Source organism: Bactrocera latifrons, unplaced genomic scaffold (assembly GCF_001853355.1).
Source record: "Bactrocera latifrons isolate USDA-ARS-PBARC rearing strain unplaced genomic scaffold, ASM185335v1 scaffold_1, whole genome shotgun sequence".
NCBI lineage: Eukaryota > Metazoa > Arthropoda > Insecta > Diptera > Tephritidae > Bactrocera > Bactrocera latifrons.
Window position 1 is genome coordinate 3291351 of NW_017534407.1, and position 14111 is coordinate 3305461.

The 14111-nt window shown below is 36.9% G+C and overlaps 1 protein-coding gene across 2 annotated transcripts in view; it reads right to left on the reverse strand.

The window, feature by feature from the left end:
• LOC108979026 (sensory neuron membrane protein 2) overlaps nucleotides 1-14111 on the reverse strand; it is a 60419-nt gene that overhangs the window by 22998 nt on the left and 23310 nt on the right. For both annotated transcript variants that reach the window (XM_018926985.1, XM_018926975.1), the window contains exons 6-7: nucleotides 8650-8910; nucleotides 8120-8549 (exon numbers count right to left, since the gene is read on the reverse strand). In XM_018926985.1, the coding sequence (XP_018782530.1) occupies nucleotides 8120-8549; nucleotides 8650-8910 (691 nt within the window). The remainder of the gene's footprint in view (nucleotides 1-8119; nucleotides 8550-8649; nucleotides 8911-14111) is intronic.

Sequence of the window (14111 nt, forward strand, 5' to 3'; positions counted from 1 at the left end):
CGCAACATTACCATCGACGAACCACGGTAATTGCCAGAATTTAGCAGGTGTCATATACGAGGTTTGTTCAACAAGCTCCGCGAATTTTTTATTACTTAAGAAAGTGTTTATTCACGAATATCTATTTTCTCCCAATCAAAGATATATTGCATTTCTGTCAACATTTTTTCCAATTTCCCAAAGCACTTAAGAACTTCGTTTTTTTGTGATTTTGTTTAGCTCCTCCTGCGATATAGTTTTTTCTTGTCAACTGTAACGTAGCGACATTCTTTCATGGGACGCTTCACTTTTGGGAAGAAAAAAGTGACCGGGGTACAGGTTTGGGAAATACGGTGATTCGGCGCCAGTTAAATGTTGTTTTTGACCAAATACTCGCATCCAAGCAACGAAACTCGAAAATGCATAACTTGTACGTAATATGCTTTATTGACCGTACGACCCGTTGACAAGAACTCATGATGCACAACGCCTTGGATCGAATAAAACTGTTAGCAAAATCTTCACAGGCGGCCTAACTTGGCGCTATTTCTTCTGTTTTGGCTAATGCGGCAGTTTCCATTGGGATAACTGAGCTTCGACTTCCATGTCATAACCGTAAACCCATGTTTCCCAAAAGTTATGATCTTTTGGAGCAGATCCGAATCGTCGTGTACTAAGTCCAATGTCTTCTGAACAATGTCAACGCGACGCTGGTTTTGGTCAAAAGTGAGGACTTTTAGAACATAAATCGAAGCCAAAACTCGTCTAAGCAAAACAGCTGTCAATAATTAACAAAGCATTCAAAGTAGCCGACCTTGTCAGCTTAAGTAAGGGCTGTGGGTACCACCAAAACAAAAATGCCTAGAAATTTAGATTGAGATTAGAGTTTGACTGAGAGAGAGTATATAATTTGTTTGCTCTTTTTAATAATTTAGCTGATTAAAGGTGCGCTTTATTTTGGTATTTATAGCTCTTAATACATACAGTTTTTGTCCGAAAATTAATAGAACTGGGGCGATTTAAAAAAAAAAATGTTTATCTGCACTCTCTAGGTGCGAAGTACAGTCGCGGTGGAAGAAAATCATTGCTCTTACTTTCCGGATAAACCCTGTGTGCACAAGAGTGAGTTTTATAAAATTTTCATTTGAAGTCATTGATTCTATTCCATGAATACTATTTATTACTCTGAAGTAAATAGCCACACGCATTTTTCAGGATCTTAGTAAGCTAATAGTGGACTCAGATAACCTTAGTGTTGTTTATGATACACAAAATCATCAAAAAAAGTGGTTAAAAGTTTGGAAGTAAATTTATATCTAAATCTTATTAGTAGTAGATTAGTCATCACAATCGATTCATATAGAGAGAGAGAGATAAAATACCACATGAGCAGAACCAGAGATCAATGTAAATCTTCTATGGGACTCTGCGGGTTTCTAATGATATATTGAGTCAGAGAAATGAGAAATTGTAAGTAATTATAAGTTATTCTAAAACAATTTGTGTGATATCGGAGAGTAGCTATGAAACATCTGGAAGGAATTTTATTATTTCATTACCATATGCATAAATCATGAAAATTAATTTAAATACTTATAAATCTTGGTGCAAATCTGAAAATCGGAGAGCAATAAATCACAGAATACCGTGACAAGGTAATCACATAAATGACGTTGGATATTATGTAGAAATTCCGTATACAAACTCGTGTCGTATTCTTTCTACTTTCGAGTGGTCCCGCAAGCCTTTCTTTCATATTTATTTTAAGAATCTTATTAATACTAATAACCACTAATAACTGATGGCTTAAATTGCAGACTAGCCAAATAACCAGTTTCCGCAACTGTCGCGTCTATTAACGCCTTCGAATCTAGGCATGTTGAATCGAAAGCGAAAAATCGATGCTCAGCGGTGAGGCCGCGAATTTTTCAAATGAATATGGCTATTTGTATTATATACATACATATATGTACATGTGAATATGCATGCATGTGTGTCGACTATGCAAATAAATTGATTCATAACTTATGACAGCTCACAGCAGTAAGTTGCTGGCTTGCTAAGAAGAATTGCTAGTTGTTAGCTGCTAATTTGTTTTGCTGTCTTCGGCAACTAACAGTTATAATTGAAGTGTATGCAGGTGTGCATATACATATGTGTCTAACGGGTGAGCGTATTTGTGGCTGTGGTTGTTGGAGGATTAGCCAATCACTGGGTGGCCGACGATACCAATCAGTCTCTGAAGAGCAGCACGAGTGTCGGCGACGTCATTATTGCTAACGCAGTATTCAAGCTCATTCAGGTATGTGTGTGTGTGTGTGTGTGCCTGTGTGCGTTTGTCAGCTGTGTGGGTTCAATGTTGGCTTTTGTAGCCTTTGAATAGCTCAAACAAACAATTACACTCTTATTTGGTTGCTCTTCACTAACAACAGTCTAATTCCAAGTGTCTTCTTAAGCACACACTTAAGTTGATATGCATTCCTCAAGTAACGGCGCGCTTATTGTCACGGTGTGCGGCCTCCACGCCCCGCTGAGTTTTAGCACCCCCTTCCGTCAGCTGTCATGATTAGTTGTTTATGTAACAAAAATGGCATTTTATTTCCGCACAAATTATGTGAATTAATGATTAATACGAGACTATTAGCTGATTATTCGCACTAAGGCATTAAGTAATTTTTCTTATTGCTGTATAGGCGACTAGCGCATCTCCCTTATTTATTGAGCTATTGCGGCTAAAATGCGTCTCATTATTTGCGACTGTAAACACATGTGTACGATATAATTGATTGCCAACAAGTTTTTTTTGTAGACTAAGGGGCGTTCGATATTTGCAAATCGATAGCAAATTGATCGCTGTGGCTGCATAATTGCCGATAAATTCCATAGTTTGCGTCAATAGGGCGTTAATGGCGGATTGGTTAAATTATGCGCCCATTTAAGCGCTGATGAGCACCTTTATGCACGGTTAGTGACGACAATGGGTTTACATATGTACAGATGGTATATACAGATGTTCGATAATTTGACTTGCAAACTTTATTGCCGTCCATCACTTCACACAAAGTGCGCGGAGCACCGAAAAAGGCGTGTTGACTTATTAAAATTTCTATGCCAAGACAATAATTTGCACAGGTTAGCCATGAATAGTTCAATGCCAAAGCAGGGTAGGTCAACTGTCTCGATAAATGATAAAACAAAAAAAAAAAAAAAAAAAAAAACTCCAACCGCTTTTTGTGGCTATTTTTGAGCGTTTAACGTGTATGTGATTTTTTGTAAGTTCGCATGTAAAAGTGAGAAAGCAAAAAATTGGTAAAATCTATTGAAATTCAAATTAGTTTTAATTTGGCTCCAGATGGGTTCACCAATTGTGATAAAGTCTTTCCTGTGGGATTATGTGCACGCGACGGTTTGAACAAAAAATCAATTCATTAAAAATTCAAATTAATGTTCGACTGAGAATTTTCGTAATTTTAAAATTGAGTGCAACAGTCAGCAATAATAAGTCAATTGGAGTTCATACGATAGGTTTGTCTTGTATCTGTAAGGAGTGATCCAGAAGTGGAGAAGTATTTTTCCATAGCCTTTTTTTGCTAGATCTCGCGTGAGTTGTGTCAAGCTGTCATTTTATTTTTGATCAGCATTGTTTGGCATTTTATCATGGAAAGACTTACCCCTGAACAACGTTTACAAATTGTTCAATGATTTTATGAAAATCATGTTCCGTAAATAATGTGTTTCGCGGGCTTCGCTTAACTTATGGTCAACATAATCGGCCTACTGAGCATACTATCACTCACCTGGAGACCTAGCATTTCTTATTGGATAATATTCGACCGAATATACCACGTCCAGCACGCAGTTAGTTACAGCAGCTTTAGCTGACAGAGGTGCATTTCACGTCGAAATTTAAAATTCAAAGCATAAAAAATATAGCTTGTGCAAGAACTGAAACCGCTCGAACTTCCTAAACGACATTGCCTCGCTCTATGTGGTCTTGAAATGTTCCAAGAAAATCCGATGCTTTCGATCCAAATTTTGTTCAGCGATGAGGTCCATTTCTAGCTCAATGGGTACGTAAACAAGCAAAATTGTCGCATCTGGGACGAAGAGCAACCTGAACTGTTTCTTTCTTACGAGGTGATATTTTTAACTGAGCATTATTTGAGTGGTCGAAAGTGGCCTCGTTATTATTCCAAATAAAACTGACATGGTGGTATTTACTAGGAGATACAAGATCTCGGAATCACCACTGCCGCGGATGGGAAGTATTCGCCTAAGTAATCTACGGAAGTATTTATGGTTCGTCTTAGATGTGAAGCTTTAATGGAATCATTACATCGAGGAGAGAGCAAATAAGATATTTATTACCTTATACTGCTGCAGAGGAGACATTGGGAAAAGGTAGTGTCTCTCACCGAAAGTAGTGCTCTGGCTCTACGACACCATAGTCAAGTCCCATATGTTCCATAGGGTCCTTGTGTAACGGAGTACTCTAGTAAAGACCATACTTGCAAGAGAAGTCGAGAGTGTTCTACGAGAGGCGCTCGTCAGCATGTGTGTTGCACTTCGGTGCATTCCAACCATGGCACTTAAAGCTATTCTGCATATAGTATCTATAGATATCGCCGAAAGGTGTATGGACCTGACAGCTGCTATGATAGCTAGCTTACACACTTTGACTTTATACCGGGTCTTTGGATTATAGTGTCACCAAACCAAATCTGACGGGGTTTTTTCCGCCTACATACCTGGTTCAAAGCTTGAGGGAATGTTGGAGGACGGATATATTGTCAGAAACTCTCTATCAACTTCAACTTCAACATCACTTCAGACATCTGGACAATTTCAGTGTTATGCTGCAGTGATTTACTGCTTTGTTGTGCAGCCTTCTATACAGAAGTGACTCTCTTCTCTGACAGCAGGGTGACGATACTAATCTTCCGCTCACTAGCTGGGTAATCAGAGGTGGTAAAGGAATGCCTAACCTTGTTATCAAATGCATCGAATGACTTTGCATTATAACTAGTATATGTGGCGCAGTGAAATCTTAAGTAACTGTAAAGCTAACGATCTGGAAAGGTAGGCATCATAGCCTCGCCATCGGAGGAATGGAAACGAACGGTGCTCTCCCTCCCTCGTCTGTTCTACCGCTGAGCCAACCATACCTTTGGTCCAAGTTCGATTGTAATCGATGCAGTGAGCCCTTTGCCTTTATTAATCCTATCCTCTCCTCGTTGTGATAGCTCTAACAGTCAATTACTCTATTCGCGCATAATGAGAATAATTCTCAGCTTTATTATTAGAAGAATTGGCTAGAGGGATATCTAATCAGCTGTCAACGTAAACGCATACGCTTGACATTTACATTTTGAATGCTTGGTATACAATTTGTCATGACCATTTCAATTTCGGAAAGTTCTTTAAGCTGTTCTAGTATCCAAAAAAAATATCTGTTGATATAAAGTTTTGATTTAATAATATCGGCTAGGTACTAAAATTGTCTACCTACGTCAAGTCATTGTTCTGTGCTGATAAACCAACTACGAGTGAACACTAGGAAGTCTTCAAAATGTTCTGGAAAAGATTTGGAGCCGATTCGAAAGCGAATTTTTAGATGGTCAGCTTAAAAAAACATGTTTCTGATTTTTCTTATTTCACTAATTGGAAGTATGTAGGATTATTTTACATTTTAGGAAATAATTAATTCCTCTACTACTGTCCAGATATCGACAGGGATTAGATAAATCGAATTTTTTTCAATTAAGTTTTTTTTCCGAGTTTCGAAAAGAGAGAGAATTTCCTTTTTATGTTCCTTTAAAAAAATCATTCGGTTGAAGAGTCAGACAAAAGTCATTTATATAATCCGTTTGCGGGACTATGCTAATTAGATTAACTTGCTAACACGAATATGTTTCTTTAGACATCGAACCTCATCAGTTTTTATGATATTCATATATTTTCTAATCATGTGTATGCTTTTCTTCAGAAATTATTGCTTTCTCATGAATAATTAAAACTTGCAAATTTCTCTCCATCTGTTGAAAATCATGGAAGCGTAAATGCGTTAGAACATTGGGATCAAGTTCAACGAATTCTAGCATTTTTTTTGGTTAAGCAGTCGTTATTTTGAATGTCATATCTTAGAAATGAATTAAGTCAATAAATTCAAAACGTTCTATTGATTTCATTAGCATTGGTAACGGGTTAAGGTTAGTTGCTTTATGGTTTATAGCCAAACATTTAAATTATTTTTTGCTTTGTCGGGGCACTAAAAGTGTGGCTAATGAAAGGCACATGTGCTGCGGTTAACCGCAAAATTTGACTACATAATACTGATGCTTAAATGTAATGGAATTAGATTTTTTTGTTTTACGCGTGCGCGTGGTTTGTTTAATTGGTGTTCCAAGAAACCTATTAGAATATTGTAATTGGAAAACAAAAGAGCGGAAATAGCTGAATTTCAAGTTTGAAAAGGTATTCATAGGTCAGATTGTTCTATTGAATAGCGCTCTAAAACATGGGTTCTAAGTTCACTATTTTTGCTATATGCTACCGTTGCCTCTGTTACAAAGCGAAGATCTCTTTCGGGCTTGAGGCCCCTAACACTCGGTGTCTAAAGAGGTCAAATTCTTGGGGATTACATTAGACTCAACCTTACGCTGGAGCAAGCATGTGGATTTAACATTGCCCAAAGCCATCAAGGCACGCATAATATGCCAACGCCTAGACAGCAGATCGTGGGGCTGCAATCAACTCTAAAGCAGTACAAACATAACATACTGCTAATGGCAGTAGAGGCTTTCTTCAAAGGGGAGATAATATCGTCTCATCAAACGAGGATCATAGGGGAAGACACACTGCTGGCCCTTCCTCCAAAGGACGGCCGACAAACTAGCCTGCTCTGCGGCAGCGTCCAGAATGATTGGACAGGAACCATGTATTGCAGTGGGGTTCCACACTAAAAAGAAGCTGCGCCGCACAGAGAAGAGGGGAGATAATAGTATTGACAGCAAGCAGCAGGAATGTGTTATGCCAAACTACTTCTGGGAGAGTGCAACCTTGTAAGGTTTAATGAAATGAAAATTTGTCCACCCCCTTGACGTGCTCTATATGGGGCACTGCAAGCTCAGAAAGCAACATAAGTAAAGTCTCTTGCGCAAACTGCCGGTTGGATGACATTTAACAGGAAACTTCAGAAAAACTGATTATAGATTCTTCAGTTATTTGCAGAAGCAGCCTCAAGACCTACATTAACACTGATCATATCACCTCAATCGCGCAGCAGGTTCCTGGAACTGTTCAGGATATTGGACCTTTGTAACCATATGTAGTACAGGGGAGGGCTCAATAGACCAAAGATCGTTGTGCAAAGCCTCAATTTTATTATCTATCTATCTGTAGGGAAAAATAGAACAATTTCGTTGATTTCTGGAATAGAGTAGACAAATATCAGGGATACGAAGCTGACGAATGGTCTTTCGACACATATTGGAGTTCTCTTTTGTATTGGAATTCTCTCTTGTAAAGTAAAATAGGTTACATGAATTCGAAATAGTTTTACATTGGAAGTAGGTGTAGTTAAGGGCTACTTTTGTACAATCATTATTACATTTTCTTTGTACAAATATTATTAAAATGACTTTTGCTAATTAAATGGAGTAAATTGTGAGAATTAAGTGAAATAGATATTTCTAATTATGAAACATCAGAAACAGGCTTTAATGGCATCAAGAAACAATAACTGAAGGTGATGTTTGTTTTAAGAAGGGTGGGGAACTTTTTGAAAACAATATTGAAGCCTCCTTTAGGCCACATTTATCAAACTTTAAGCACTTATACCGAAAAGAAGATTAATTTTGTGATGGAAACACGTGAAAGGCCTTAAGTTGGTCTTCGAAAGTTAGCTGACATAAAATCTTACTTTGATGTCATCGTTAAGTTTTCACAACTATAAATCTAAATACTACTATTATAATAGAATATCTTTGCTATGCAATAAGTATATATAGTAAAAAAGGCGTCATTTATTTCAACCAGAAAATTGATTTACATTTCTTTCAAAGTTAATAATTTCTCGAATTCAATGGGCATTTAATATTTTATAATTTTTCTAGACAAAAAAAGAAGGCATTTTACTTACCCAAGCAGGTCGTCAGATCCAGCGCGCCCGCATATAGGCAACCATTCTTCCGTTTTATCACATTTGCCAGCTTATCCACACAGAAGCATTCATTGTCGTGCTCCGGGCCAATATCGTTGATGAAATTCTCACCGATCGAATAGCGAAAACCGGGTATGCCCTGATACTGTATATCACTTTGATAGAATAACTGCACCGAACGACAAATATCCGCACTAAAAATGTACATAGAATCACCACGTTTGCGGAAGGGGGGATACGATGAAGCATCAGTGCCATTGATTTGATTGCACATAGAAGTTTCGCCCTCGGAACCATTCAGCCACACCTGAAGATTGTGTGAATCGTCGAGTTTCTGAATTTCGAGCACACGCTGTGCATCGCCTTTGCCCGTATGCACTTCGTACACTTCATTGCCAGTGCCGTTTTTCTACAACAATAACAATAACAGTGATTAGCGCGACTCAGTGATGCGTGTGAAAATGATTTGCTGTTTTTGTTTTTAAGTTTAAGTTCTGATAAATACTCACGTGATTGAAAAATGAGAATGCCAAACTGCCGTCGCTCAGTTCACGTATCGTCTTGGAGCCGCCCTCTTTGATTTGATTACAAATAGCTTTCGCAATACCATTCGTGTTTATGCAGAAGCGCACGCCATCGAAGAGAAACTCACGCACGGTGGTGGCGAGAAACATCGATTTGGGATCGTTGAAGACGGCCTTCAGATTGGCATTCAAGTGCACCAGCAACAACGACAAGCCCGGATCATTCTCGGCGATCGTCAGCACCGACTGCAATGAATATGAGTTATATATGTTTGTATGTATTTACGCATGATTAAAGCACTTATTAAATATTTATTGCGTTTTTAGCATTTTTAGCGATTTTTCATTAACTTTTATTGGGTATAAAACACCAACGCCAAGCTTAAACTACATTCTCATGCTTATTTACAGTTTTATTTCCGATCGAAGCGTTTAATTGCCGAGCATGCAATTAACTTAGCGCCGAAACCAAAGCAGTCGAGAGCAAACAAGCGGCTGTTTAACGGTAGGCTAGCGGTAGCTGTGAGGTTATGGGCGCGCATGCGTGTTAATTGCAATTTCAATGCAGTAAAAGAAGCGTAAATTTTTAATTACTAACTATGTAGTGATGTAAGTATGTATTTGTGTACTGGAAGCAGCGATAAGCTGAGTAATCAAGCTTTTATAAATATATGTATGTACATGTATTTTGTATTATGAGAACTTTGACAGACGGATAGGCCTATGAACATTATGTATTGTATAAGGGATCTAATGAATGTATATTTGTATGTGTGCGTGAATAAGTATATATATATATACTTATATTCATAAACAAAAATTTCTGTGCAAAATATGTAAATGAAGCAACTAATCAAAAACCGCCAAAGGCGCATTAAAATACCGAGAAATTAAATAAATAAATAAAAATTAAATGAAATAATAAAAAAATTAAGAAATGTTAATAAATATAAAATCATACAAAACAAAACAATGTCATTGTCATATTGTGACAGATGTTAAAGAAAATAAATCATTTTTATGTTGTGTTAATTATTAGTTAATTATAAAAAATTGCATAGGCTGACAAGCAGGTTACTAGCGTTCTCAGGCGACAGCTGAACTTGACGATTTTAAATTTGTATAAACTCAAGCGAACCTCAAGCACTTACTTTTACTTGCTTCAATATTTTGTTGAAAATATTGTACATCCATTTATAGGGTGCTACAAGTAGTCGAAATAAGTATGATGTCAAGTTACGGTGGATATGTATTGGTATCAAGGAAAAGAGAAATTTAAATATTTTTTTATTTTTGTTTTTAATTCTTTTGTAAGTTGAGTTCATTAAAAAAGTTAGAAAAACTGTTTTGTACCCAGAAAGTCGTAAGTCTAAAAAATATCATTATAAACTAATGTTTTCTAAATTTCGTTGCCGCAATTGTAGTTTAAAATACCTGCTGAAAGCTTTTTAAACAATTCTGAAACTGTTTGTATAAGCAATTCAAAAAATGCATAGAAAATAATACTTTGTGGAGTTAATGAGACGCCAGATTCTATTAATTGGAGGTAGATCTCGGACAATCCTTCAAGTTTCCGGTATACTGCGGAATCGAAATTGAGTTTTTTATTGCTTACGATTCACTACATCAAATTACATGCAAGATGCGTTCCAAAGTATACCAGACTTAAAAAAAACAGAACATATGGTTTTTTTTTCGGCAAAATCAATTTATTTTATTCAAAATAGTATCCTTCTGCTTCAATTCAGCCTTTCGCACGGTCCAAAAGCATGTCGAACGAGAGTTTTAGCTCGTTGGTCGCCAGTATGCCGTTGCAAGCCTTTGGCATCTACGTCTGCATAACGCTTTCCTTTCATGGGCAAATGCAATTTCGGAAAAGGAAGAAATCGCACGGTACCATATCAGGTGATTACGGAGAGTTAATGGTTAAAATGTGATTTTTGGTCAAATAATCGGTCACAAGAGTCGATCGATGAGAGCAATTTTTGGTCGTCAGTCAATTTGTGCGGAACAAATCGTACACACACCCTTGTTAAGACCAAATGTTCGGACCAAATACGATAATTCGATGGTTTGGAGATACTCAATTCCATTTCAATTATGATTTCGGCTGATTTTTGATGAATTCACGCACAGTTTCGATGAAATTTCCGGTGATCACGGATTTTGATTGGCCCACATGTTGATCGTCATTTATGTCCTCACGACCACTTTGAAAAGGTTAAAACTAATCGTGCATTCTGCTACGGAATAGCCAATCATCGCCATAAACTTGTTTCATCAATTGAAACGTTTCGGTAAAACTTTTACCAATTTTAAAACAAAATTTAATGTTGGCTCTTTGTTCGCAGCTCATTTTTGCACAGATAACACAAACAAACTGACACTTAAAACCAATAACTTCACTTCCAATCTATGAAATGTCGTGAAATTCTCGTTGGACAATCGATAAAGATAGCAGATTCTGACGCACCAGTCGACATATAGATGAAAAAAGTCCGATTTACTTTGGAACGCTCCTCATATATGTATTTAGCATAAAATTTTCAGCTTCCAATTAACATAAAGAAAAATTTTGTTTCAATATGAGTGGTTTGAATATATCGTTATTCCTTCCCCTGTACACTTTTGAAAAGTGATGTTATGATAATTTTCATTTTAGGTGACGATATACTCGTTCTTAGCCAAGCGGTAATTATGGCAATAATCTCACATACGTCAGCGAATATTCTTAGAAGTGGAGAAGTATTATATGTATTGGCTGCCGGAATACTTGTATTCTAAACCACAAGAACATTCCGGAAAACCAAGTAGCTTATGAGATTGAAAAAATGATATCCGTCTGACTACTGAAACGGTACATGCAATACACAAGTATCTTATAACAATACGTCTTGAAATTTCCGAAGCGGTAGACAGACGGATTAGTGGGAGTTGGAAGTCTTAAGGACCTATAGAGTCGGCAAGAACATTTGAAAAATTCCAAATGAAAACACTCAAAAGATCTCGAAAAGATTACATAACGGTTATTAGCCTAATGGCAGACCAAAACTTACTGGGATCAGACACGATCCAGATGGGCATTAGTAACAAGAACACATACAAAAATTGCAGGGAAAAAGAAAAACTTCTCCGGCCTCAAGTCTTATCTAGAATTTGTTTTAACTATCTAGGTGCTTCGCAAATCAAAAATAGATTTTAAGCCTCTCTTAAAGTTCGCAAAAAGCGTTGACGTACTGTCTGATGCATATTCCAGTTCTACACAACTGAAGGTCTATGTAAGGCGTGACGGCCGACGAGTGTTACATAACCTAACCTTTCCCTTTGATAAATTTCTAATAAAAAAAATTGTTACCTGTGTAGTAACAAAACCTATAACAACGACACTTTGGTGCGGTTTATGGGCCGGCGGCGTCATTGGGCTTTACTTCTTCTGTCATGATCAAGACCGGCCAGTTACTGTGAATGGAAATCGCTACCGGTCAATGAAAACCGAATATTTTTGGCTTAAATTTAATGGTGAGGACTTGGACAAACCCAACGGAAGATGTCAAAATCGATTTCTTGAAAACAAAGTTTGGTGAGAACGTATTATCTCGCGAAATGACCCATTGCCATGATTGGCCGTCTCGGTCGTGTGATTTGGCGCCGTTAGACTATTTCATGTGGGCCACGACAAGTCTATGGTCTATTGGTGAACTTTGTACCAATTGCAGTATCGGCTGATTTATGTGCGAAAATCTTTGAAAATTGGGAAATTGAAATTGAAATACATATCGGCATTGAATTTACTTTTACAAGAGCAAAATCATTCATTACTACCCCAAATCTTCCTTTATTATGTTGGTCGGTAGATGTACTCAACCCTAGTCTAGTTTAGTGGAACAGGGCCTCTATGGGCTTGTATGAAAAACCTAATTTATGATGAGACTAAATTATGACCAATTTTGTAATATGTGACACTTGATGTGGAACCATCTTTATCTTTCATAAAAATATTGTCGTTTCGAGGGAGTCGCTCATTAAAGATACTGGCTAATTGGTAATGTTTTTTGCTTGTTTCTATTTTATGTACTTCGAAAACCGTCATGTCAATTTAAGCTGAAAAGTCTTGCTAAATGTGTCTATATGGAGTATACTTAGTGCTTTGCTAATTTATATTTCACCAAATTTGTGAAGACGTCACTCTTGTCAAGCATATATGAAAGCTTTCACTTCGGAATTCAAAACAGCTGCAATTAATGAAATATCTTCGAAAATACAACTGAACTGAACATCAAACACCTGCTCGGATAGCTTGGAGAAACCAGAAAAGATAGTTACGTAAATTCACGCTTTCATTGTGTGGATCAGGTTCTTTTTCAAACGCTAAATAAATTTGCATTAAAATTGTTTAATGGTAGGTTTTATGCATAAATTAGAGGTATTTTGTCCCGAACAGGAATATAAATTAGCATAAAATTGGACCACGGTAGATAAGCTAAAGAAACTAAGTAACTGTAGAACTTTTCTGTGTAGAAGAGTATAATTTTTGCATCGATTTTATGATGATTTATATTGATTCGAAATTGTTTATAAAATGGCATTGTCAATAATTATGATATTGATGAATACCTCAAAATATTTATTTATTTTATTTTTTGAATAAATATATTTATGTTTATAAATATAAGTTTAAATGTTTAAAAAAAAAAGTCTTTATTTTCCAATGAAAACTTTATACAGATAACGTACGAGCGGTTGCTCAGCTGACTCCGAGCACCTGGAGAGTCAGGAAAAACATTTGTGAAATTAACCCCAATTTTTGAATAACCTAATCACACTGACCCACTTGTTGGGGTACACTTTATCACCGAAACAAGTATTCGAATGATATTAGGAAAAAAGTCTTGCGGTAATATTTATTTATTTATTATTTTTATTTTATAACGGTTTGATGACTCATGCCCAGCTCTTGACCGATGCTACGGCTGCTACTATGCCGGTCTCTTTCGACCAATTCTGCTATTTTATCGCAATTTTCGACGACAGACCTTCCGGAGCGTGGCGAATCTTCGACCACCTCTACACCAGAACGAAAACATTGAAACCATCGTTGTGCGGTGGAAATGGAAACTGTATCGGGTCCATAAACTGCACAAATGTTATAGGCGGCTTGAGATGCATTTTTGCCTTTTGAATATAGTAGTATTGTAAAATATGCCATATTTTCTCTTTATTTTGCTCCATGTTTGCGACACTATAACTTACGAACGACTTAAAGGAAACAGCAATCAATCAAACAAGTGTTAGCGCGTGAAATGAGCTTTCCAAAAAGGTATAGCATGACCCGATGCGACGAATAAAACTAGAACTACGCGCTCTTTGCGCCAATTAGCGAAAATACCGCAAGACTTTTTTGACAACCTAATATAAAGCATTCTTTGAAGCTAGTGAAGTTATTGAAA